Below are 25,004 nucleotides of genomic sequence, written 5' to 3'. Positions count from 1 at the left end.
CTTCCATAGTATATTTTTTTCCTACTATGGAAGTCATTGGGACCCAAAAACTGTCTGGTTACTGATATTCTTCTAAATATCTTCCTTTCTGTTCAGCAGAAGAAAGAAATTCATACAGCTTTGAAATAACATGAGGGTGAGTATATGATGACAGAATTTTCATTGTAAAAGTGAACTTCTCCTTTAAGCATGATAATATGATAAAATATCACACTGAAGTAGGCTGATTTAAAATTAAGATTTACTTAAAATAAAAGTTCTTCTTTTGTCAAAATTACATTTCCAGCCTAAACAGAGGCTTTACTCTCTTCAAAATTAAATTGTCAATGTTTCATTACATCAGTTGGAAAACACTCTTATCAGAATCTGATAAGAGTGTTTTCCAACAGTGATGTAATGAAACATTGACAATTAAATTTTGATCAGAATAATTTTTTTTTAGCTTTATAAAGGGCATTTCTTTTCCTAATTTTTACTCTCTTTCCCTACTCAGGGAACTGAGGTTACGTTAGTAACCGAGTAGGCTACGTTATTTCTTATTTTATTTTTTTGATATTGAAAATTGTTTTAATCAGGGCATTTATCCGGTTTGGGCAATTACAATTCTCTTTCACTTGTCCTTTAAAAAAAACACACGCACGTCACGTGTCCCGGACACCAGCGTTATGGCACCATATATTGGATTCTTATTTTTGTGCCCCTGTCCCTGAGTATGATCAAAGTCCTTTGTCTCTGGTATGATTTAGAATGTTCAGTGACGTCACAGAACTGCCAGATTCAAACCTGATCCAAACTTCTTTCGCGCGTTGGCTGGCGCTGAGCCAGAGACGGACGCGCTCAGCGCTTGTCATATCACAACTAATATGCAGTGTTTTCAACCACATGTTTATTTTATGTTTCAGACATTTAAATACACATAAGTACTAATAAAACAATACATTTGCAGTTTGTAAAATACACACTGATGTCTATGGAAGCGGCAATAAGCCACTTACTTTCATGTATTTCGGGAGAAACTGAATTCAGGTGCTGTAAATCCGGCTGACAGGACTCTCTGAACTGCAGCGCTCATCTCGTTATAGATCAAGATAATTTATAAAGTTTTTTAAACGAAGAATCGGAATATCAGATTGTTGACATGGTAAGCAAGTTTGTGAATATTTTTATTAAAAAAAGGAAAAACGAATAGCGATACGTCTGTTAGTTATTGTGGCTGCGGTGTGTCACGTGACATCACGCCATGGAAACAAGATGTCAGTTAAAATATTTTAAACTTACGCGTGCCGTGAAAGGGTTGATTTTTAAAAAAAAAAAGTATATTCTACATAAACAACAACAGCCCAAGTTTAGTAAAACATTTTTATTGAGACTATAAAAATTATTTCTGCATCCATTTTTAGGTGTGCCAGCTGCCACTGTGGGTGGCACCGGCACACCCTGGCACACCCGTGGCTACGCCACTGCTACCTAACCTCCCACAATACAGTAATATTAATGACTTAATACAGTATTTAAAATGAATTCTATCAGTCCATGCAGTCAGTTCATAAGTGCTCATATTCTTGGTCTTATTGTACATGTTTCATTGGCACACATTATTGCAAAGAATAAATTCTTTTGTCTTGTCTTTGCAAAGTGAAATCGTGAAATCGAAATATTTGTATTTTTGTAATTTAATTTTCGCCATGAAAATAGCCTTAGATGCTGACATGGCATTAAATAAAACTATCCATCCATCCATCCATCTGGATTTTAACAGTAATAAAGGCACCAGTATGTTACCACATGAAAAAATTATTATGTTCATCCTATTCCCAGTGCTGATTTTACATAATGCATCAACATAGATTCCTGTGTTTGTAAAGTCAAATGTCTAAATATCTGCCTAAAGGGTTGTAACCCATGGATGCAGAATTTTCCTCCATAGGCCTATCCGTTTACTCGGAAACCATCTACTGCTAGTGTACTCCTAAAATAAAGCAGATATACAGTACGCATTTTAAATTTAAATGACTTTCTCTTCTCGGAAAATGGACCAAAAATATTGATGACTCATCTTGTACACTGCAATTACATTTTATCCAGCATACAGGGGGCCTTTTGAGTCAGATATGCTTAGAAATGTGAATTACCATAAATCTACATAATAGTACATGTTGGACTAACAATATTCTCTTGAAATACGTACCAACAAACCTAAAAGAGTGTAAAAAAAAATATAACATTGAACAATGCTACTGATTGGTTAAAGGGTCCCCTATTATGGATTTTTGAAAATGACCTTTCATGTAGTGTGTAACATAGCTCTAAGTGAATGAAAACATCCTACATCCAAAGTTTTAAATCTGAAAGTGCACCGTATATAAAGTTATTGTCTTTCAAAAGTAAGAGTCGACTCTGAGTCAATAAAATGAATTGTTTTTCAAACGATTCATAAGCCGTTTCGTTGTGACGTCAAACAAAACATTAGCATATTGCCCGCCCACTTATTGTGCGTGCAGACACCAGGGAGAACTTGAACCTCAAACCAACAGTTGATTCCTGTGGACACTGGATAGCATCATGTCGAGAAGACGGCGCTGTGCTCTACAATGTGAAAAGCCAGTTTTTTTTCACTGCCCAAGGACAAGCATGTGGAGAATCAGTGGTTAAAGTTCATCTTTACTATGATATCACAGCAGTATAATCCTAAACTTTTGCTGTGTTCCCTTTATTTTGCTTATGACTGCTTCTCAAATCTCGGATTTGCAAACCGCTTGCTCTTGAAAGATGGTGTTCAAAATACTTACTGTAGCTTTGAGTTTTATATTGTGTTGGTCTCCTGTTAACTGGTTAACTCACTTTATTACTGTCTTACTGAAATACTTCGGCTAATCAGTTGTGGGCCACTACTACCTAAAAGTCTGTCTATTAATGCAGATTGTCTGTCGTTCTCACTACTTTAAGGAAAGTTATTGTTATTGATACAGTTTCTTACTTGGTAAAAAAAATACTTGGTAAAGAAATTAGTAAACCAATCACAACAGACTGAGCCGTCTGGCCAATCAGAGCAGAGTAGCTCGCGGAAAGGAGGGATTTAGAGAGATTGATTCATCTGACAAGTCGTTTGAGAATCACTGAATATGTGGTGATGTGCAAATGTATATTATGAGGAAATGAAACAGTTTTTTGACCTTTGATGCATGTAAACCTGTTGTAGGAGACTCCAAAACAACATTAGGAAACTTTAAAATTGCAAAATAGGGGCACTTTAAGGGTCTTCAAGCTCCCAGCATGCATTATTGCATGTGGTTAGAGTTGTTGGATTATTGAGCTGTTCGCTAAATTTCTATTAATTAGTCACTATTAGGTTTTTGTTGTGTGAAGTCCTAAAAAACTAAATATAAGAAAGAGATTGACAACCCCATCATTCGCTCTCAAAAGTGGATGGTAATTTATTATAAAAATTCTTTTTTGCTGTGATTTAATTTGCCATTCATATCGTATATGCAGTCTAATCCCAGTCTGGTGACCCACAGTGACCAGTGACACTACTAGAAAAGTGATGCTGGTTAAATTATGCAAAACAAAATGTTCAGTGTCAGGGAGCGATGTGGTGTTTTCAAATGTGAATTAATTATGACCAGCAGCTACCATTCAGTAAGTTAATGACTCTTGAACAGACCTAAGTTAAAGTAATTTAGACTATTAAGAATTCATAATTGTAATATTTCACCTCTGGCTAGCAGCAGCTTTGCTTAACACTCATTGTAATTTGGCCGATTAACAATTAATGCTATCAATATTTCACCTTGACCCGAAATGGCATACTTGAATGAGTCAGAGCTAGTAATGGAGGTTTTTTATGCCCTTTGCCTGCCATGGTGGTTTTGGTTGGAAATCTATTCCGGATGTTAGAATAATGTGTTTAGTATGGGTAATATTTTTGGTGAACTATCCTAAAATATTGCCCTCAGAGATGTACAACCTTCAAATCTCAAATTTACATTTGAAAAATTGCACCATAATACAGTAATACAGTCCTGTTAATATAAGATTTGTTTTATTTGAGTTTTGTTTGTTTCCTTTCCACCTCAGACTGTAGACGACAGCACAGGAAGCTGATTGGTGTTGTTTGTTACCACGGCAGCATGTGTGATGACATCTCTCCTGTCAGTCATGTTTTGCTGGCTCAGAGGAGAGTGTATGTGTGCGTATGTGTGCATATGTGAGATTTAAAGCACTACTGACACTTTGAGGGTGGGGACAGCATGCTATTTAGAGCAAACAGTGTAGTGAGAGACAGGATGCATTCGGAATGAACAAACACACAGGAAAACGAACACCGAATTCCCTGCTAATGGAGGTATTAGGCTGTATGTGGCTCCAAAAATGAAAATGCACCATTATAGTAGTCCATATAAGTAGCCTTTGAGCATATTTTGATATATCAGTATTTTTCATATGATATTACATCATGATTTCATTTATTTTATCAGCTTTGGGAATTGTGGACTAGCTAGAATGTGCTGTTGAAGCCATAAAGTAATATCAAACTTGAGCCTTTATAAAGAACTTTGTTGTGTTGCACACATATTTCTGTCATTTTATACATTTTTCCTCCCTTTATTTTCCAATAAAGTCAGGTGCTTTGATGTGAATGGTATGCAAGCTTTTGACCTCGGATGCTCCTCTAATGGATGAGGAAAGTAACTAAATACTGAAGCTATTGTCTTGAAAGCGAGACAAGACAAGAACACTCAGACAGGCAGGTGTAATAAAAGTCTCAGAAGTGAGAAAAGTAGATTTCACCCCTCAGTTCCCAAATGAACGGCAGCCAGGGCACAATTTAACTATGGAGGGATATATTTTTTAGAATATATATATATATACGGGGATGATTAGGAGGCCATGATGGACAGAGGCCACTGCGCAAATTTGGCTAGGATGCCGGGGTTACACCCCTATTCTTTCGAAAGACATCCTGGGATTTTTTTTGACCACAGAGAGTCAGGACCTCGGTTTAACGTCTCACCCGAAGAACGTTCCATTATGTATTAAATGGAACCTATGGAACTTTGTATTACAGCACAACTTACTAACTTACTTCCTCCTTATTTAACTACTTTGTTGTATATTTCTTATTTGCAAATCAGTCTGAATAAATGCGTCTGCTGAATGAATACATGTAAATTTTGCCTAATGTATCAGCCAATATTTGGCCATCTTGAGAATATTGATCAATAGCTAACTATGGCCACTTGGCTGATTAACAGAAGCATTATAACTTCCTTGTGTTTGTTTCAGAATCTACCAACAGCCTTTTCTGTTTTCAAATATTTTATTTATTTGCTTATTTATTTAATTGCTCATTTACATATTTATTTATTTATAACATAATGTTACTTTTAAGTACACTGATCACCCAATTCAAAAAGTTCATTCTGAATGCATCGTGTTTCCTCCTTGAGCATCTGTGAATGTTTTTAGCTTTTGTAGTAGTTGTGTTTGAGTCCCTCAGTTGTTGTTATGTTCTGTCTGTGTGAAAAGATGGATCTCAAAATCATACAATCGGAAAGGGTTCAAATTTGCAAAAGATGCTGGAAAACCACAGATTGTGCAGGTCTTGGAGGATTTTTTTTGAAGAACATTGGGGAGTTTAACTGCTCAGGACAAACAAGGGACTTGTGAAGAACCATCATAAAAAAAGTATTAAAAACAGTTGTGGATCATCCAGATAATGACAGTATTAAGAATCAAGGGTAGGCTATAAACTTTTGAACGAGGTCATCTTCATAAATTCAACTATTTGTCTTGTGGACCATATGTAAACATCTGTTATGTGAAACAGTGTTTTCAGGACAGTATTAAACAAAAAAATGGCAATTTTTAGGATTTATTAACATTTTCACATGGGTATGTAAACTTTTCAGGATGTATCTGTACTGTATGTATGTATTGAGAACTGTAAAACACAAAAAAGAAATCCTGGATTTAAAATCTCACAGCTCTTTTTGCCTCTCTAGACTGCCATTTCTGAAATGCTGGAATAGCAGTATTCTTCACCTTTACTTTCATCCACCATTTGCCAAGTGCGTGTCAAACAGTGACAGCGACTCTATTAGTTTCAGGGTGTTGCTCTTTTTCACAACAACTGAAATGTAATAACATTCAGAGACCATTGACTGAGATGGGTGCGTGATTCCTCAAGGGAGGACCATTGATCAGGGGCAGCCATTAATGGTGCAATGTAGAGATGGATGGTGTTGGACAGAGGTTCATTTGAGCCCTTGGCCGATGTGTTCTGAATCTGTCAGCTACTGCAATCTGTCACCAAACCTTTGGCTTGACCACTATGTGCACTCTGGTGTCTGGGAAAGGATACAGCAGGGGAAGGAAAGAGAGCCAGAGAGATCTTTCAAATGGATACCGCTATGATGAATGATATTTACAGAGGGAGAATGGTAAGCAATGATCTGTAGAGTATTTTGGAATCACTATCCCTGCCTCATTAAGCTGTGTGATTATGTGTTGACCCAGAATGCGAAAATAATATTTCTCAAACTGTTTAAGCATTCATGTAAATGCAGATTTGTTGATAATCGCATTATGGTTAATGCGATAATTAGGAAAAAATCACTCATTCGTTTTTAAAAAGAAATAATGCCAATGGAAAACTCGGGTTGTGTTAAATGATAATGATGTCGCTGGTGATGTCTCAAGGCATCATCAGTGAAATGGAATTATTAATAATGTTGACTTGTGCTTGAAGGGTTATAATGTTTATTTGCAGAATGCTGTCTGGGAAATAAAATGAATGTACCTTGAATTTGTTATTAGATTTTGTGTTTGCACAATGGAGGGTCAATCGAAAACCATAGTATTTCTGAAGAATACATTGATATGTTGAGGAAATTTATTTAGAAAATGTAACAATATTTGTATGGAAGATTTGAGTCTGGTTTCAAATAGTGTTTCTTTACATTTTGTTTTGTATACCTCAAGATATGAGCTCAGATCAATTATATAATTTTGTTGAATATTTTATATTGTAAAAAAAACAAAACAAAAAAAACATAATAGAAATACTTTCAATAACGACACAAATGGCTATTTTGATACTGGATATATATTTTTTACTCTGTCTACTCAATTGTTAATATTGTGAAATTCATATATTTTAACAAATTATGTTTATTTATTTAAATGTATTATTTATATATATATATATAAAAAATCCCACATGTGGGGGGGGGGGGGGGATATATTTAAATCCCAGATTAGACAGCTACCTTACAGTACATTTCCTACCATCAAAATCAAGCCTTTTTCATTTACAGATATTCATGTTTGATGCGATTGTGTGCTTTTCAGTTTCTGTTTACACCAGTGTGAGGTTTTGGACCTCTGCCCAGACTCACTCCTGTTTTGGGAGTGTTGACTTCATATTAGCCTTTGCCAACCACAGAGGTACTTCAGCCGTGTATGTGTGTTGATCCTCAGCAGAACCTGAACGGCCATATCTTGCAGGCGAGAATTTGCTGTCAGTGCCCCAGCCCGGGCTTTCCACGGCTCGTTGGTTTTCAGAGTGCGTCTTGTGTCAGGGAAAAACACAGCGTATTTGTGTCAAAGCTCTGACCCGTTAAAGAACATTTGATGTGACATCTATTCATTTAGACTTTTTAGAGACCATCTCACCCCTCTTCACACCCAAACACCTCTGATCAGGTAACCAGTGCTGCGTCGAGACGGAACGTTTGATCTTCCATTTCTGCAGAACGCAGATGGCTAGCTCTCCTATCGCCTCATAACAATTTCATAAGTGACTTGCTGTAAATTGCCATGGTGATGGTATGGTAATTGGGTTGCCACTCTGCTTCACTTGCTCTCTCTGATCAAAGAAAAAAAAAAAAGAGAGAATCATTTCTCTTTCTTTTTGCTGCAGTCACACTGAGTAATAAGTGTTAGGACAGACGGAGTGAAAGTGAGCTTGATCATGAAGTCGAGGAAAAAAGAGTGCACTTATTTCCTGCAGAGTAACTTGGAATGTGCTAGTAATGTGCAACTCAATGTATTTGAAGAACATTTCCTTCACTTACCTCTACTGACCACCCATGTTGTCTAAAAATGTAGCTGCACATTTTTTTTTTTTGTTATTGAAGTTTGTAGCTTTGTTTCATGGCATAAAAAATTGGTCTACAGACATAGGTTAGTAAGGAAATGTTTTAATTAAGATTAAAAATGCCAGTAAGATTTTTTTTAAATGTTTTTGAAACTCAATGCCGGTGAGCTCTGCTCCACTCATGTACCACTCACGCTCACCGGTAAAAGAACGTTCACTCAAATCCTGCTCAGACATGAAATTTCTCTGTACTACAGTATATATTTTTCTGTTTGTAATGAATTTCTTGAATAAATGTCTTGATTACAGTAGGCCTATAGATAACAGTAATGATATGTGTGGCTTTAAAGCAATATTGTAAAGTGGTATAAATAAGTGACATGATTTGACTGGATAATGCCGAATTGCAGAGCTTGTGCAAACATATGATCAAATGCTTTCTTTACTGCTGTTTTCTCACCGCAGTTTTTGTTTTGTTGTATGTTTATTTTGATATTGGGAGAAAAGCACACAGCACTAATTTACATATTCATCTAAACGGCGCATGGACGACATCGGGATGTTCGTTAACAGTATACTGTACCACTGCGAAGGTATTTCAAACTAAGCAAAGAATGTTGCTGAGTAAATCACAAAATGAATCTTTGCTAACGCAGTTTCTCCACACTCCACACACCTTCTTCATTCTTAACTTGTGTTTGCTGTGAATTTATAGGCCTATAAGGTGTGCAACTACAATAAAACAATTTGAATTCCGTAACCTTAGACATATTGCTTATTTCACGTATTCCTGAACCAGCATAAAAGGGCATTCTGGGTTGAGTGGGCGGCCCTGAGCAGAATAAGCGAGTTGAGAAACTTCAGAATTCTAATATGCTGATTTGCTGCTTGTTTCTTACAATGTTAAAAACAGTTGTGCTGCTTAATATTTTTGTGTAAACTGTGATACAATTTTTTCAAGAACTACAAGGTTCAAAAGAATGGTATTTATTTGAAATAGATTTTTTGTAACATTGTAAAAATTGTACTGACCCCAAACTTAAGAACAGTAGTGTACATGTATTTTATTAAAAAAAATATATGCTATATACTGTATGTATATATATATATATATATATATATATATATATATATATATATATATATATATATAATGTTTACCAATAAAGGCAATATATGGTGTGTGTTTTTTTAAAGGCAGCAGTTAAATATAGCTCAAAAACATAAAATACATTTTAAAAACAGAAATTTGCCTCTATTTAGATTCCATATATGATGATTGTTGCTATTATAAGGAATGACATTATTTTTATTAGCATATAAATATATACCAAAACTTTAGATTTTTTTTTAACATTGTCCTGCATTGCTCTTTTTTTGTGTGGGTTTTTTTTTTTTATACTACTAAGCACAGTGCACGTGCGAAAAGTGAGATTTCTGTTTTTTTTTTTTGTTTTTTTTTTTAAGGAAGGTGTTCTGTGCATGTGCCAGTGTGCTCTGGTCAGTGCACCATTAATGAATACTTCATGATGTTATTTAACTCTCCGATGACTAAATCAATATTACCCTTCTTTCTTCATTGAGCATAGAACATTGATGAAGGAACAGATGGTTCTTTACTTCCATGAAGAGTCAGTCCATCTTGGACATATCATACTCCTTCCATCATACAACGCACACACACACCATCTCTGCTCCATTGAACCGTTGAGGCTGATATTGTCTGTCAAGCGCCTTGGGATGGAGAGACTACCAAGACTCTTGCGATGAATGTGTGTTTGGTTCCAGGATGAACCTGCCGACTTTGTGAATTCTTTAATGAATGTTTTAAAGCATATTGCATTAGGCATGTGTCAGGCCAGTGGTGTAGCGTTTAATATACGTGTAGCTGTTTGTGAACATAAAAACTCTGCAAAATTATTGCAAAAGTTAGTGTCTCTCAAAAGAAAAAAACAATTCTTCCTGAAACGAGTTGTCAGTAATTCTTCCTGCACAAACCTTGTTTGTAACAAATCTGCATAATGCCAGTCTGGTCTTCATTGGCTGCCAGCGAACAATGTCTCAACCCAACTTGTAGTTGTATCTGAGGCCTGGAAGAGTTTTCGACATGTCGAGAAGATGCTGTTTTCGGGGCTGTGAAAGCAAATCCTCTTTGCATGCACTTCCAAAGAATGAGGACTCGGGCTGGAATTGAAATGGAAAAACCGACGGCATTGTTGATTTTTGTATCACTGTGTATTAAGTGACAAGGAAGATCCAGAGCTGAAATTCAGAAATGGTGATTGGTATTTCGTTTCTGACACGCACTGTAAGCAGTAGACCAAACACAACAGACTGGGCCATCTGACCAATCAGAGCAGAGTAGGCTCTCGGAAAAGAGGGGTTTAGAGAGATGGATTCCTTTATCAAACCAATTTAGACGCTGTGAGAAAAGAGTTGATGTTGCAGTGTATATTATGAGAAAATTGAAGTTTTTTTTTTTTTTTTTTTTTTTTACCTTGGATGCATGTAAGTTAATTGTAGGAGACCTCTAAAAGAAAATTAGGAACTTTTAAAATAGCATAATGGGGCCCTTTAAAAGTGACTGAATATCTTTGCATTAGAAAGAAAACTGTGTTAGTTTATATGCAATTATTCAGTGTTTTATTATTATAAGTTTCAGAATGTTTTGTGTGATACAGAATCCAATGTGGTCTGCAATGGTTTATTTTTCTTCTTGGTTAAGCAAACTGTCCCTGTACTGTAGTTATTAGCTTTGAGGCTGCAAACAGAGCTTTGCGTTTGAAACGTATAAGAGGAGTTAACAGATATGAAGAGGCTTTGTTATTGCTCATGGGTAATTGTTGCCTGTCACATGAAATGAAAGCAGATTGTACTTTTAAGGACATCCCTTTATGCTTTTGTTCAGCATGGCAACATAATAGCTGTTTTGATGTGTCCTCGGCTAATGATGGTTTAATCATTTGTTTACTACATATATGGTTATATTTTGTCAGCCTTTTCTTTAACGGTTTAGCAGCTTGCACTCATATTTTCGTCCAGCGTCTCCGTCACAGTGTTTCTAGGTGGAAAAACAACCTTTGAATAGCAATTTTGTGAACACAAAGTCTGTCATCTCTCTCTCTTGCACCAAAGCAGAGGATGTCTGTGTTATGCTAATTCAATAGGAGCTTAGCAGGAACATTTTATGTATTTTCTCCCCCTTTTTGTTATTTGTCAATATGTTCGCTGACTATTTGTGGTAAAAGAGCCGCTCTGCTCCAAAAAAGCTCATCAATGACAGACTGGAAAAGCACAAAAGTAAGGCATAAGGGGAGAAAATGCATGCTTAATGCTCATACTTGCATCTGAGGCAGCAATCTGTTCCGTTTTATTTTTAAAATGGCCTTTACCCTTGTGGAGAATGTCACACATCCCAATGTTAGATGATTTTACCCTTCAACTCACATTAATGAGAAACTGCATGGAGACTCTTAGATCCTAACCACATCTGACAAGTGCCAGCAACATTTGCAAATCCTGTGAAATAACCATATGTTTGTCATTGCTTGAAAGACTTTTTGGGCGATTGGAAAAACCTTTTTTTTTTTATATATATATATATATATATATATATATATATATATTTATAAACTATTGTTTCTGGAAAGGTATTTGATATTTGTAAATAATAGTATCCGGACACTGTAGCCACACTTAAAATATTATGGCCTGGTTTCACAGATAGGGCTTAGATTAAGTCAGGATTAGACCTTAATTCATTGTGACAAAACAATGGCAATTACATTTTAAGATATGTCAGTGCAAGTTTCTTTCAGTTAAAACAGCTCAAACATACTGTACATTTTAATCTTGGACTAGTCTTAAGCCTCGTCTGTGAAACCAGATGAAAAGTATCATTGCATTAGATAATATGAATCCATAAGTCATAAGAAAGTAAGTTATTATATTTGAAATACTACCGTTCAAAAGGTTTGGGGCAGTACAGTTTTTTTAGTTTTTTGTTAAATACTTTTATTCAGCAAGGAATCATTAAATTGATCAAAAGTGACAGTAAAGGCATTACAAAAGATTTATATTTCAAATAAATTCTGTTCTTTTAAACTGTAGTCATAAAAGAATCCTGAAAAAAATTGTATCACAGTTTTCACAAAAATATTAAGCAGCACAACCGTGTTTTTTTTTTTTAAGTGCCACATCAGCATATAAGATTGATTTCTGGAGGATCATGTGATACTGAAGATTGGAGGAATATCTGCAGTATTTACTTTTCAAATATATTAAAACGGGCTGTTAAGCGATTATTTTTTAAATATAATTAATTACACAATGTGGCGATTAATTAATCAGATTAATCCCAAATTAATTGCACATCAAATTTGGCTGAGAAATTATCTCTTAAAGATAATTTAAAGTCATTCTTGTGTTAGATGAGAAAAGCATCAAATAGACATTAGAAAAAGTTTTGATTCAACCAAGAATTTATTAAATAAGCTTTTAGGCTTCAACTGCCGTGAAGGGTGAGTAAATAACGACAGAATCTTTGGGTGAACTATACCTTTTAATGTTTTTTTTTAATTAATATGGAAATAAGATTTTTTTTTAATTAAATGATACTCTAAATAAGAAACTAAAACTGCCAATAGGTGGTGGTAAATGTCTAAATTAAGTCATTGAGTCATTCATTCGTTCGATTCGTTCAAACGACTGATTCATTCAGGAATTAAGTAAATGGCTCTCTTTGCACTCATACTATTTGGGACAAAAACAGCACTCAGCATGTGATATTACTCGTGTGATATTGCTTAAAGGAGAACTCCGGTCAATTTTAACATTGAGCTCATTTTTTGTAAATTTGGAGTGCTGTCAATACAGAGAACAACGACAAAAATCGGTGTTGCCTACACCGTGTTATCCTCTTTTTAAAATTTGCACCCTGTTGACTTCAATGGGGCAAGTTTTAAATCTGCTTTTAGCCTCTTAACATCCTTGATGTGTCAGTACAAGTGCACAGCCAATGTGAGTGATTCCTTCAGAGTGAACACGAGTGAATCTGACTGCAGTAGATGTGAAAGATATTAATAAAAATGATGTTATTTCAGCCAGCGCACATACCTGTATTTTCTTCCTGTTTTCGGTCGAAGTCCATAGTAATCGATTGTCGAGTTCACACGCATAGGTTTAGTTACCTATGATCACGCGCGTGAACTCGACAATCGATTACCGAAAACAGGAAGAAAATACAGGTATGTGCGCTGGCTGAAATAACATAATTTTTATTAATATCTTTCACATCTACTGCAGTCAGATTTACCCGTGATCACTCTGAAGGAATCAATCACATTAGCTGTGCACTTGTAATGACACAATGACACCACTGTTAAGAGGCTAAAAGCAGGTTTAAAACTTGCCCCATTGAAGTCAACAGGGTGCATATAAAAAGAGGATAACATGGTGTAGGCAACACCGATTTTTGTCGTCGTTCTCTGTACTAACAGCACTCCTAATTTACAAAAAAATGAGCTCAATGTTAAAATTGACTTTAACTACATCATGATATAAATATAAGACAAAAACTCATACAGGTGCATTTTTGTCTTGATATCTTAAATTGGACGGGCATAACTGCATTCAGGCTACATCACTCAGTGAGTTGTTGCCCTGCTTCATGTTCATCACCAATCAACATTATGAAATGTAAGATAAACTACATAGGTTTGTGGGCTGGGTGTGTTAAACGAGTTAATAATTTCAACACGTTATTTTCCCTCATAACTAATTAATTAAATTAACGCGTTAAATCGACAGCCCTAATAAAAAAAATAAAAAAAACTTTTCACAGTATTACTTTTTTTTTTACTGTAGTTGTGATCAGATAAATGTATAATAATAACAATTTATATCAAATATAGCTTCTTATTTATTTTGGCTTTTGTCAAATAGCATAAACTGCGTTTATCATCCTTCTAGTTTATCCATTCCTCACCTTCCTCAGTGCTTGTCAATGTGGGATCAATGGATGTGATTGTGGTGTTGAAAGCAGTGCCTATAAGAGCTATGCCAGCCTCCATTACTGTTAGCGCCCCGATCGTGCCCCCTCCTGCTGCTGAGGCAGACGTTCTCTGACTCTGCCAGACGACCAGCCTGCACACCTTAAGTGAAACATATCGATCGCAGCTATTGCAAGTCCATGGAAATTTTGCACAGATGTCCAGAGATAGACACAACACCTTCTTAGAAAAGGTCTCACATCAGTCGAGTTTACGAAGCCAAGAAGTAACTGTTTAATTCTCTTTGTTGGTCCTCGGGCACCTTGCTGAACACTGGCCACTTAATCTTCACAGGAGCCGATTGCTCACGTACACACACACACTACCTATAGATTTGGTTGGCTTGTTTATGACCTTGGTTGAAAGGGTTATGGTTTAATCAGTAGTTTGCACTATTTCTCTAGGCCCCGCCAACCTATTCCTGCAGTGTAATGAAGGCAGCTATTCTGAGAGAGGGTTCCCACAGCAGGTTGAGGGCTGATCCGGGATCAGGTGCTCCTGTGTCAGTGCTGATCACTGTGGCGCTGCCAAAAACATTCTGTTCCAGGAACACGACACTTTCTTTGTTTTGCAAATTTGATTCAATTTCAGTGTGACCTCGAGTTGAGGAACACATTTTGATCAGTGCCAAACATGGAAACTGTTAATTTTCACTGCCAAAATTAAAAGCTTTTGAGTTTTCACTGAAGCTCATGAGCACACAGATAATATCATTTACATATATGCATTTTGCAGACAATTTTTTTAACCAAGGCAATTTACAGTTCACTCAAAATATTTAAATATGTGTGCTCTTACGGATTGCACCCATGACATTGGTGTTGCTCGTGCCATGCTCTTCCACTTGGGTGTCAAACTAATTTTAAGAGGGCTGATGGAAAAAATGTCATTTTATTTTTTTCTAAACTTGCTGTACCCATTATTTACCTAGTTTTTAAGAGCAGATTTTTAAAAAGAATTTAATATTCTTAATACGTCATGGTATTTTCAAAAGGTGATTTACTCTATTTTATATTTGAACTATGAGCTTTTATCCCATTACTTCTGTGATCATTTGAATTATTGTAACACTTAGATACTGTGTGGTTGAAAAGACTGTGAATCTGTTTCATACCTTTACATGACAACTGCTCACTCTGGCTCAGCGGCAGCGCAAACACAAGTTTGAATCGGTGTGATCGTTCTTGTCAAAGTTTTAACACTGTTGCCGAATCCTTGAGAATATTCTTAATATATCATGCCAATAAATTAATGAAAAAGTTATTTAGCATGTTTTAAATTGACTATTTACACTTAAACCATACAGTATTTCACGTCATTGCTACCAGTTAAGCGAAAGTAACTTGAAAAATTTAAAAGGTAACTCAAAATTCCCCCAAAACCCCAGCTTGGAGTAACCCAGCCCAGCTTGTTTTTCTTATAGATTTTTGAAGCACTGTTGAAGGTGCACTGCACAAATAAATAAAGGCGGTAATGCACATTGAATGAGTCAAAGCAATCATTTTCTATAAGCTGTAGGAACAAACTCCCACCATTGAATATTCAATTTGCATCCGCTCAAACTTTTTGAAATTAACTTTGGCCCTGCAGTGTGTTGGGGCTGAAAGATAATCACACAAAGGGGGTTCAGCCCTTCACCCGCCAGCGTTTGCATCGGTAAATCTCTGTTTTTCTTTTCCAAGCCCACAATCGGCCTGCCGCTCGACAGACTCTTTTGTGCGCACGTTAAAGGCTCTTTATTGATTGTAGGCAAAATGTTTTTAATGTTGTTGATGAGATTTTGAGATTGGCCAGCTAATGGGAAAACGGAGGCCCGTTTTTCAATCAATTTTAAACTCAAGTCTTAAATTGAAAATCTTTACCAATGCAATTAAGGCTGATTTGAAAGGTACACTAAAACTTTCAAAATGTTTTATTCTCTTTTTTTTTTCTCTCCTCAATTTAGATCTTCAGAATGATGTGTGAATACACACTTTCAGATGCTAAGTAATGTTCCTCCCCGCTGCTGTTCAGTCATAGGTGAAAGATAAACAAAACAAAACAAAAAAATGATAAATTGCCTGAAGACCCTTATAGATGCTTGAAGGCCTATGATTGTCAATTAACCGTTTTACTTGTAATTACTAAAACCCACCGTAAAACCCAACCTGATGATCACAGAGACCGTTTTCTTCTGTTTTCTGACCTGGGACAAATAAAACTGCTTGCATTAGCATTAATTAAATTGTACACTGCCTCCATGTCAAATTCATTTCCACTGCAGCCAACGGCAGCAACAGAATATGCATTAGTGCCTCATCGTTTCCTTTGTCGGCAAGGGGAGTTTGAAACAGCTGGTTGATTTTAATAGACTCTGTGTCCTTGTTGTTTTTCCTCAGTGCATGTCAAAGCGGGAACCTGTGAGGTCATTGCAGCCCACCGCTGCTGTAACAAGAACAAAATCGAGGAGCGCTCCCAAACTGTCAAGTGTTCTTGCTTCCCTGGGCAAGTTGCTGGGACAACAAGAGCAGCTCCTTCCTGTGTGGACGGTAAGACTGTTTTTATTTGTTGTGTGTGTCTGCTGTTTGATTCTATTAAGCTATATATATATTAGCACACACACATACGTTAACATATAACATTAATGAATATAATTTGAACCTGAAAATAATTTTTGTTTTGTTTTTACAAAATACAACATAACTAAGTTATGATGTAAAAAGAACTACCGTAATTAAGCAAATTTGTGACATTGACGATGTGAACTTTGTACAACCATTCAACTTTTCACTCAAATTATACTTCTGTAATTTATATATATGTGTACTGTATATACTGATGAGCCAAAACATTATGACCAGTCAGAGGTGAAGCAAGTATCATTGATAATCTCCTAACAAGGCCACATATTAAGGTCTGGTAGATTAGATGGTAAGCAAACAATCTAGTGATTGTTCTCGAAACAAGTTCTCGTAATCAACGTGTTTGATGCAGGAGAAATTGGCAGGAATAAAGATCTGAGCGACTTTGTCAAGGGCCAAATTGTTATGGCAAGGCGACTGGGTCAGAGTGTCTCTGAAACGGCAAGGCTTGTGGGTTGCTCTCTGTCAGCAGGGGTGAGAATTTACCAACAGTGGTCCGAGGACAAGCAAAACACAAACCGGCGATAGGGTGTTGGGCGCCCAAGGCTCATCGATGCACCAAGCCAACAGAAGGTCTACTGTGGCACAAGCCAAATCAAATTTAATGAAATGTATTCATAATAATGGTAATGGGAGGAATATGTCACAACACACAAGTGCATCGCACTCTTCTGCGTATGGAGCTGTGTAGCCACAGACCAATCAGAGAGCTTGTGATGACCTACAATGGGCACGTGAACTGGACCTGGGTTCCATTTTCTTTTACATCAAGGATGGCCGTGTAGAAGTGATGGCACGGATAATGCCACGCTGCACATGTAACGGAGGCCAGCTAAAAGTCGATGTGCGAGTAAACCTCACTCATCTGATCTCAGTAGGGGCAGATCTAGAGGATTTAGTAGGGGCAGATCTAGAGGATTTCGTAGTGACAGATGCTAGAGGCTGCAGTCTTTAGCCTCCTTGATAGAGCGCCTGACTCTCACGCCGGAGACCTGGGTTCGAGGCCCGCACAGAGCAGGGCGAGTAGGACATGGGTGGAGTGGTTATACACATGTTGTTCAGGAATGGTCTGATGAAGAGTTCAAGTTCTTCTAAATTCCCTGCTAATGTCTTGGTGCCAGAAACCACAGGACACCTTCAGGGGTCTTGTAGAGTCCATGACTTGGTGGGTCGGCACTGTTTTGGCATCACAAGGAGGACCAACAGCATAATAGGCAGTTGGTCATAATGTTTTGTCTCATCAGTGTTTACATGGAAAGAACGTACTACGTTTCATGTCTAAAAAACAAGGTTAATATCATGGTATAATTTACAAAAGAACACGAGCCAGAAATAGCCAGCTGCTTTTGTCTATCTTTTGTCTGTTTTAATATTTTAATTATTAATGCTTCTAAATTAAACTGTCAATTTAAAGTTGGCTGTCTTTTTTTAAAGTCTAGCTGCCCCTCTTTATCTCAGTCTCATCTCTCTGGGCTGTCACATCAGAGTCAGGGTCCGTTTGAGTGTGACACTGTCATCCTGCTGTTCGCTCAAGTGCAGCGTGGGCTGCTTGTCTAATAACATGTCAACGGCCCCCTCACTGGACAGGTCAATCGATCTTGATCTTCTTTTCTGCCCTCTAATGTATCTGACAGGTGCTGCCACCCCCTGCTGAGCACCGAGACCACAGCGCATGATTCTACCTGCTGTACGAGGACAAAAGCCTCTGCGCTTATGACTGAAAGACATTTGACCTCTTTGCATTATTTGTATGCTGTAGATTGTCATACTGTGGGTTTTAAAAAACTGAGACCACATTGGAAATCATGTTTTTTTTTCATGCTTTTTTCCCCCCAAGCTTTTTGCCTAATTTCTTTATTCTGATAAGTAATTTGTAATAAAAAAAACGTGTATTAAAAAAAAAATCCAAAATAGAAATTTCACTAAGGATATCAGATTTTCGGACCTCACAAACGAAAGAAGTTTTCAAAGAAGTGCCTGTAGAAATCTGCAGAAAGTAGCATTTGCTATTGAAATATAAAAATGACCATTAAATATAGTTGCAATATTCACTTTGCTTATTGTTATTACTGTAAAATTGTAAATTAATGTGGGATTTCCTTCAAATAGTGTAAGAATTTCAGTGGTGGCCAATTACCGTAGATTTATCGTCGTAAATATAACTCAAATAAGTGTAAGTAAATAGCAAATGTTAGAAAGCATTTTACTGCACACAACATTTGCATGCATCCCTACATTCAAGGTCATGAATATTTGTGGTCTGTTTTCCTAAAAATATATCTGGTAAAAGTTTCAACACAAGAATTTTATCTTATATTTGGATTTAAACCTAATAGATGTAGACTTAAAGGCAAAAAAACTTTTGTTTAAACAGTCAGTCAAACCATCTTCCTCTCTGCTCTGAATTAAAAATTGAGGCCCAAAGCTTTACAATATCTCCCTCTACTTCTCGATTCCTCTTAACCCTCAACATCATGCCAGCTCCCCCAACCGCAACCCTTGTCATCTTGACATGAAGGTTGAACTTTTTCTAGAAAGACATAGGGAGTGTCGAGCCCACTGAATTGATGGATTCAAACAGTCAGCTTTGAATCAAAGACCACCTCCTTTATAGCCTCATTGTTTTAGGGAGAAAGAGATAGAATGAGGTAGTTTCATTTCTTTGTGGACGTGACTGAGATCTTCTGAGGTTTTCTCCTCTCAATCTTCATTGGTTCATCTTTTAAAATGTTGGGTACCATGGTGATTTGGGGATGTGTCTTTCCCATTTTGGCAGTTCCCACATTGTGAGCGGAGTGCTGAGATTCTTCTTCCTGTCTTTCTCTCTGTCTGCGCAGCTTCAATAGTAGCACAGAAGTGGTGGTGTCAGATGCAGCCGTGTATGGAGGGCGAGGAGTGTAAGGTGTTGCCAGATCTAAAAGGTTGGAGCTGCAGCACAGGAAACAAAGTCAAGACGACCAAGGTGAGAGGGAGCCCATCAAATCACAGTACTATATCCATCAGAATAATATCAATACCAGAAAGCACCTCCGACCCCAGAGGGTTAAGAAATGTTTCAAAATATCTGTCAGACCATACAACAGAAATATAGTGGGCCAATGTATATATATATAAAATATAAAAATAAATATAAAAATTTACCACGCTCAAGGCGCTTTACAATAAATTAATATTTAAAAATAATCATATTTAAATGTATAAACAAAACTGAATATTATATACTGTTTAATTATTATTATCATTATTAATAATAATTAATATAATTTTTAATTGGTCAAGTATTATATGTTTTACTGTTGATTGATTTTAAAGAAAAAATCCTTTTGCTAACTAGTGTTAAGGCCCGTTCACACAAAGAACGATAACTATATTAGCATCCACACCGATGAATGATAACGCTGCAGTTTTGTCGTCTGCCACTTTAAATGCTCAAGCTAGATGGATTCTGATTGGCTGTCAATGTTTTCACCAGCTGAAAAAAAAAAAACATTCTGAAAGTGATTCCAATGACATTGTTTCTCTCTGCCATTATTGTTAAAGTTCTGCTGTGGACTCTATTCTTTTATATTTACTTTGGTTTTTAGAACTAAATCTTTATCAATATTGTTATAGTTATCATCCTTGGTGTGAACAGGCCTATAGTCATCGCTTCCGTTCTTCCACAGAATGCACTAGTTTTCTGCTTTCCTCGACTGTCATGCTTTCAGCTTGTTAGTGGTCCTTGCATTTGACATGGACTCTAAATAAAACACAATATGGACCCTAGACAAACTTTAATGTGCGAAAAAAGCCTAGAAAAAAGAAACGCAGTGTGGCGTTGAATTTAGGAGAGTCAGGGCAGGGCAATGACGCACTTCTGCAGGCTAATGCGAGTTTTTTTATGTTTGCCGACGTGTGTTTTGCGAGCCACTGTGTATGTACGGTTGACATGCTGGGCTTGTAACCATCCATCAGGCTGAGAAGTTTGACTCACCAAATGCTTGCGCTTGAGTCGAGCCCTCCATTATTCATGGGGCAGAGGGGCCTGCGTGAGGCAGACCTTTTTTTACTTTAGCCCTGTTAATAATTCATGCCACTGCACTCACACGTCAACAGCAGGCAGACCTCTGAGGTGTTGGGAGCTTCTCTCAAACCTGGGCTTGATTTTGGGGCCCTCCAGGCCACCGGTCTTGCACACGGACATGCAATAACCGCAAGAAGAAACCCCAGAAACGATGAGAGCATGATGGGATTGTTTAATCTGTGCCGTTTATCAGAGGTCTGATCACTCTGATCATTACTTTTAAACTTTTGCAGCAGGTCCATTGACCGAATTATGTTAAATTGGACATTTGATGCATTTTACAATTATTTAGCCATTTGAAGTTTTTGCTTATGTACTCAATATTATAATTTTTTACAATCACTAGAATGGGGGTTATGTGCAACAAGCTTTCGTATTATGTAAAACAGGGTGCATCGCTTTCGGTTCAGGTCTTTTGTGTGCTTTAAATAGAGAGCTGTTTTACTCCATAAATCTTCAAAGAAGGGAGCAAATTGATATCTATTGAATTGATATTGATAGGTTGATATCTAAAAGGTTATATTTTTCATCTTTACACTAACATTTAGATATTTAAATCTAATAAAACGCCATGAGATCTGTTTTCCTTTTCGCTCATGTGTCAAAGACAATAAAGCCTATTTTGACGATACCAAATTTTCAATGGTCTATAACAATAAATATGAAATTTCAAATTCTGAACACCACAGCAAAAATGAATATACAAACTAATTTGTAATTGGGGAAAAAAGGTGCATTGAATTGATCAAAAGTGACAGTTAAAAAGATTTTTATTTCAAACAAATGCTGTACTTTTTAAATTTCTAAACTTCAAGGAATCTTTAAAAAAAATGCTTCACATTTTCAACCAAAAAATATTAAGCACCACAACTATTTTCAACATTGATAATAATCAGAAATGTTTTTTTTTTTTGAGCAGCAAATCAGCATATTAGACTGATTTCTGAAGGATCATGTGACACTGAAGACTGGAGTAATGATGCTTAAAATTCAGCTTTGCATCACAGGTATAGAATATATTATATAAGTATACTAAAGTACAAAACAGTTGCTTTAAATTGTAAATATATTTCACAATATTACTGTATTCTTGATCAGATAAATAGAGCCTTGGTGAGCATAAAAGACTAACATTAAAAAATACTTACGACCCCAAATTGAACAGGAGTGTAATGGAATTTAAATTGGCTGATATATTGCTGAAAAATGCAAACTAGAATAAAGTGCTGAGCAATAAGACGAATGTTGTATATGAACAGTTCTCAGTAGCTGAGTCTGATCTTGCCCACCCAAATTTCTGTTGAATTGCCTGTCAAGTGAATCCACCAAATCTCATGTCTGAACCAGAGAGGAATGCAGGAAGTGAAGGAGACTGTGACCAGCACACCTTCCTCTTCCTCTGTGTCCTCCGGCTGCCTGCTGGCTGTGACCTGAAGGTGTAGATTACACTGGGCTTCCCTTAGCAGCCTGCCAGTCTGGCCTCATCCACAGCTATAGAGACCTGCCCCACCCTGGCCTCTGAACCCAGAGCCGTGCTTTTGTGTTACAGAGCTGGAACAGGACCAGACTTGCATGCTAAACCCTCTCAGATCCAGAGGAACTAATGGCTCCAATCTCTCAGTGTGTGTCTATTTCAGGCCGCTACCGCTGAGCTCATGCTGGTGGTGTGGTTAATGACACTTGTAGGTGACAGTATAATGTGCCTGTGTGAGCATGTGTCAGTCTCTTACTAACACCTCATGCCTTAGAGGAATAATTCTAATAGTGGAATTTTCCAATTGTATAGTGCTGGAGGCCCTCTGATATTCAAGAGGTAATTAGTTAACACTCTGTGATTTGTTGTCATTATGTTATGATGATATAAACTGAAGTGTTCTAATGTTTAGTCCAGCGATGACGCCTCACATTTAACATTTCAGACAGACTGAAAAGTAGGAGTGGGCTATATACTATATATATATATACTATATATACATACCTATATATATAAATATATATATATACTATATATACATACCTATATATATATACACACACACATTCAATTGAATGTTAAAGCTGCATGTTTATTAATTTTTTTATTTTTTTATTAAGAAATAATTGTTTTTTTGTCCCCAGCTGTGTAGCCCATGCAAATGTATCTTCTGGTGTAAATGGTTGACTCTGATTTTTATCCAATCCAGCCCTACTGAAATAATATGCAGACATTTATGAAATGATAACTTGGACTCCTCTTTTTCAGGTCACACGATAGTCTGGGACCAATATTCATTTGGGACTAGCAGCATTTCTTTTCTTTTTTTTGATCAAAGCAGTGGAAATGAAGATACATAGACTTCAAACTACTTCATAACTATTGGGATCAAGTTGTTGGACTTCTGAATACTAATGTCACTTGGAATGGACCATTTAAACACATGGAGTATTTCTCCCCCCCCCCCCCTCTACAGTATTTTCGCTTTGCCAAACTCCCGTTTTTGTTTTACAACAGTGTTGGACAAGATCATACACCATGTAAAGTAAATATTCCATAAAAATCAAGATGTGGACCAGTTCAGAGACAATTCTGCAATTTCAGAACAGTGGATTACATTTTTGAAGCGAATGTGGACTTGAAAGGTTCACTTATTACTTGAATCATATGTTCCAGAGGCACTAATATTCAGTCCCCTATCTTTTGGTGCCAATATTTTCTTTCTTCTATCTACTATGGACAGACTTTTTGATCCGTGTGAGGTGTGTGATTTTTGGGTATGGTTTTGGGGGCACTCTGCTCCATTTTGAAACGAACTCGAGCAAGAGGCAAGTATAACGATAAGAATTACAGGTATTGATAATGGATGAAAAGTTGAAGTGGTCTACGGGAGCAGCGAAAAACAAGATAGCAAAAAGATTTATTGTTTGTTTTTAAAAGCCTTGGTGGCCAATATTGAGTCAAAGTGTCAGTATTATCTCAAATAAAAGTATCTCTATGGGAAATCTTGTCCAGTTGTAACTTTGAAGAATGATTACTTTGCCATCATAAAAGAGAAAGTGCATTTAAATGTAACATCCACCCACCAACAGAACAAAAAGAATAAACAATCAGACATCTTTCATTATCCATTAACACATTCGCCAACTTTGATGAAATCTTCAAGAACATCAAGAAGTCACATGACTATGCTAATGTTCGCATTGAAATTGACATGTAGCCTCTTTCTTTGATATACATATTTGTGTGTTGACGCCACATTATTAGCATTCAGTCTGTGAATCACGTAGCCCTTATGCAGCTGTCACAGAACACTTCAGACTGACTTGCATAGGGCAGGGCTAACGCTATTAGCATAATACCATTTGCCAGCGATTTTGTCTGGCTAATTTACCATTAACAGGATCAACAGTAGAACAAGGAGGGGCACTGCCAGGTTAGTCAAGATGTCATTTACTTTGACAAGTCAGTCACACAAAAGATAGCTCCGAACATGTCATAAACATAACATTCAGGCATTCATAATGATGGACTAATGTACTAATGTGTTTAGCTAATTGCAGACAGTGAGCAAGCTTTCAAATGAAAAAATGTGTCATTAGCCAAGACTAGGAGATAAAAGCATTTAGGAATGTGTGTGTGTGTGTGTGTGTTGTGGCTGTTTTGAGTGCTTTGACTGTGTTTTCAGGACATTGTGCTGCAGGTCATGGCATTAGGACGAAGGTCTGTCCTCTGAAATGGAGTAGTCAAAGACCTTTCTTGCCCTTGAATCACGGTAGGTGTTTGAAATATTCATGACAGTGTTGTGGAGTAATAAAACTAAAGACTAAAAGCTACATCTTAAGTAATGTGACAATAATAAAGTACTTTTCCATCCAAATGTTAGCTTTACGGCTGAACTGAGGCAGTAATCAAATGATTCTAAAAGTGTTTTCTGTAGGTGCGGCATTCAGAAGTATGATTCTTTTCAGTGAATAGGCTCATTTGGTCTGAACGATTCAACAATCCATGTACAGCATTTAATGATTTTTTTTTTATTAGTAGCGAAATGTTTTATTAAACTTTGTGACTCCTTACTATGTTTTTTAAAGTAGTGTAAAAAAAAGAAAAGTGGCAATATTCCCGATTCATGAACAAATTGTTCTTTTGTGTCAGATCTTTTCAGTGAATGATTTGTTCACAAAATGGACTGTAC

General features: G+C 36.7%; 1 protein-coding gene across 3 annotated transcripts in view; it reads left to right on the top strand.

Moving 5' to 3' along the window:
• Positions 1–23,939, top strand: part of tafa3a (TAFA chemokine like family member 3a) — a 113,453-nt gene extending 89,514 nt beyond the window's left edge. Inside the window, exons 3-5 of one of the 3 annotated variants that reach the window (XM_081380266.1) lie at positions 16,530–16,679; positions 19,610–19,734; positions 23,078–23,939. In XM_081380266.1, the coding sequence (XP_081236392.1) occupies positions 16,530–16,679; positions 19,610–19,734; positions 23,078–23,089 (287 nt within the window). In that variant the 3' untranslated portion in view covers positions 23,090–23,939. The remainder of the gene's footprint in view (positions 1–16,529; positions 16,680–19,609; positions 19,735–23,077) is intronic. The other 2 variants (XM_081380267.1, XM_081380268.1) reach the window with 2 other exon arrangements.
• The last annotated feature ends 1,065 nt before the right edge of the window (positions 23,940–25,004 follow it).

This window comes from Scardinius erythrophthalmus (assembly GCF_964197995.2).
Source record: "Scardinius erythrophthalmus genome assembly, chromosome: 12".
In the NCBI taxonomy this organism is placed as follows: Eukaryota; Metazoa; Chordata; class Actinopteri; order Cypriniformes; family Leuciscidae; genus Scardinius; species Scardinius erythrophthalmus.
Note: the sequence above shows the minus strand (reverse complement) of the source record. Positions and strands in the feature narration are given on the sequence as shown.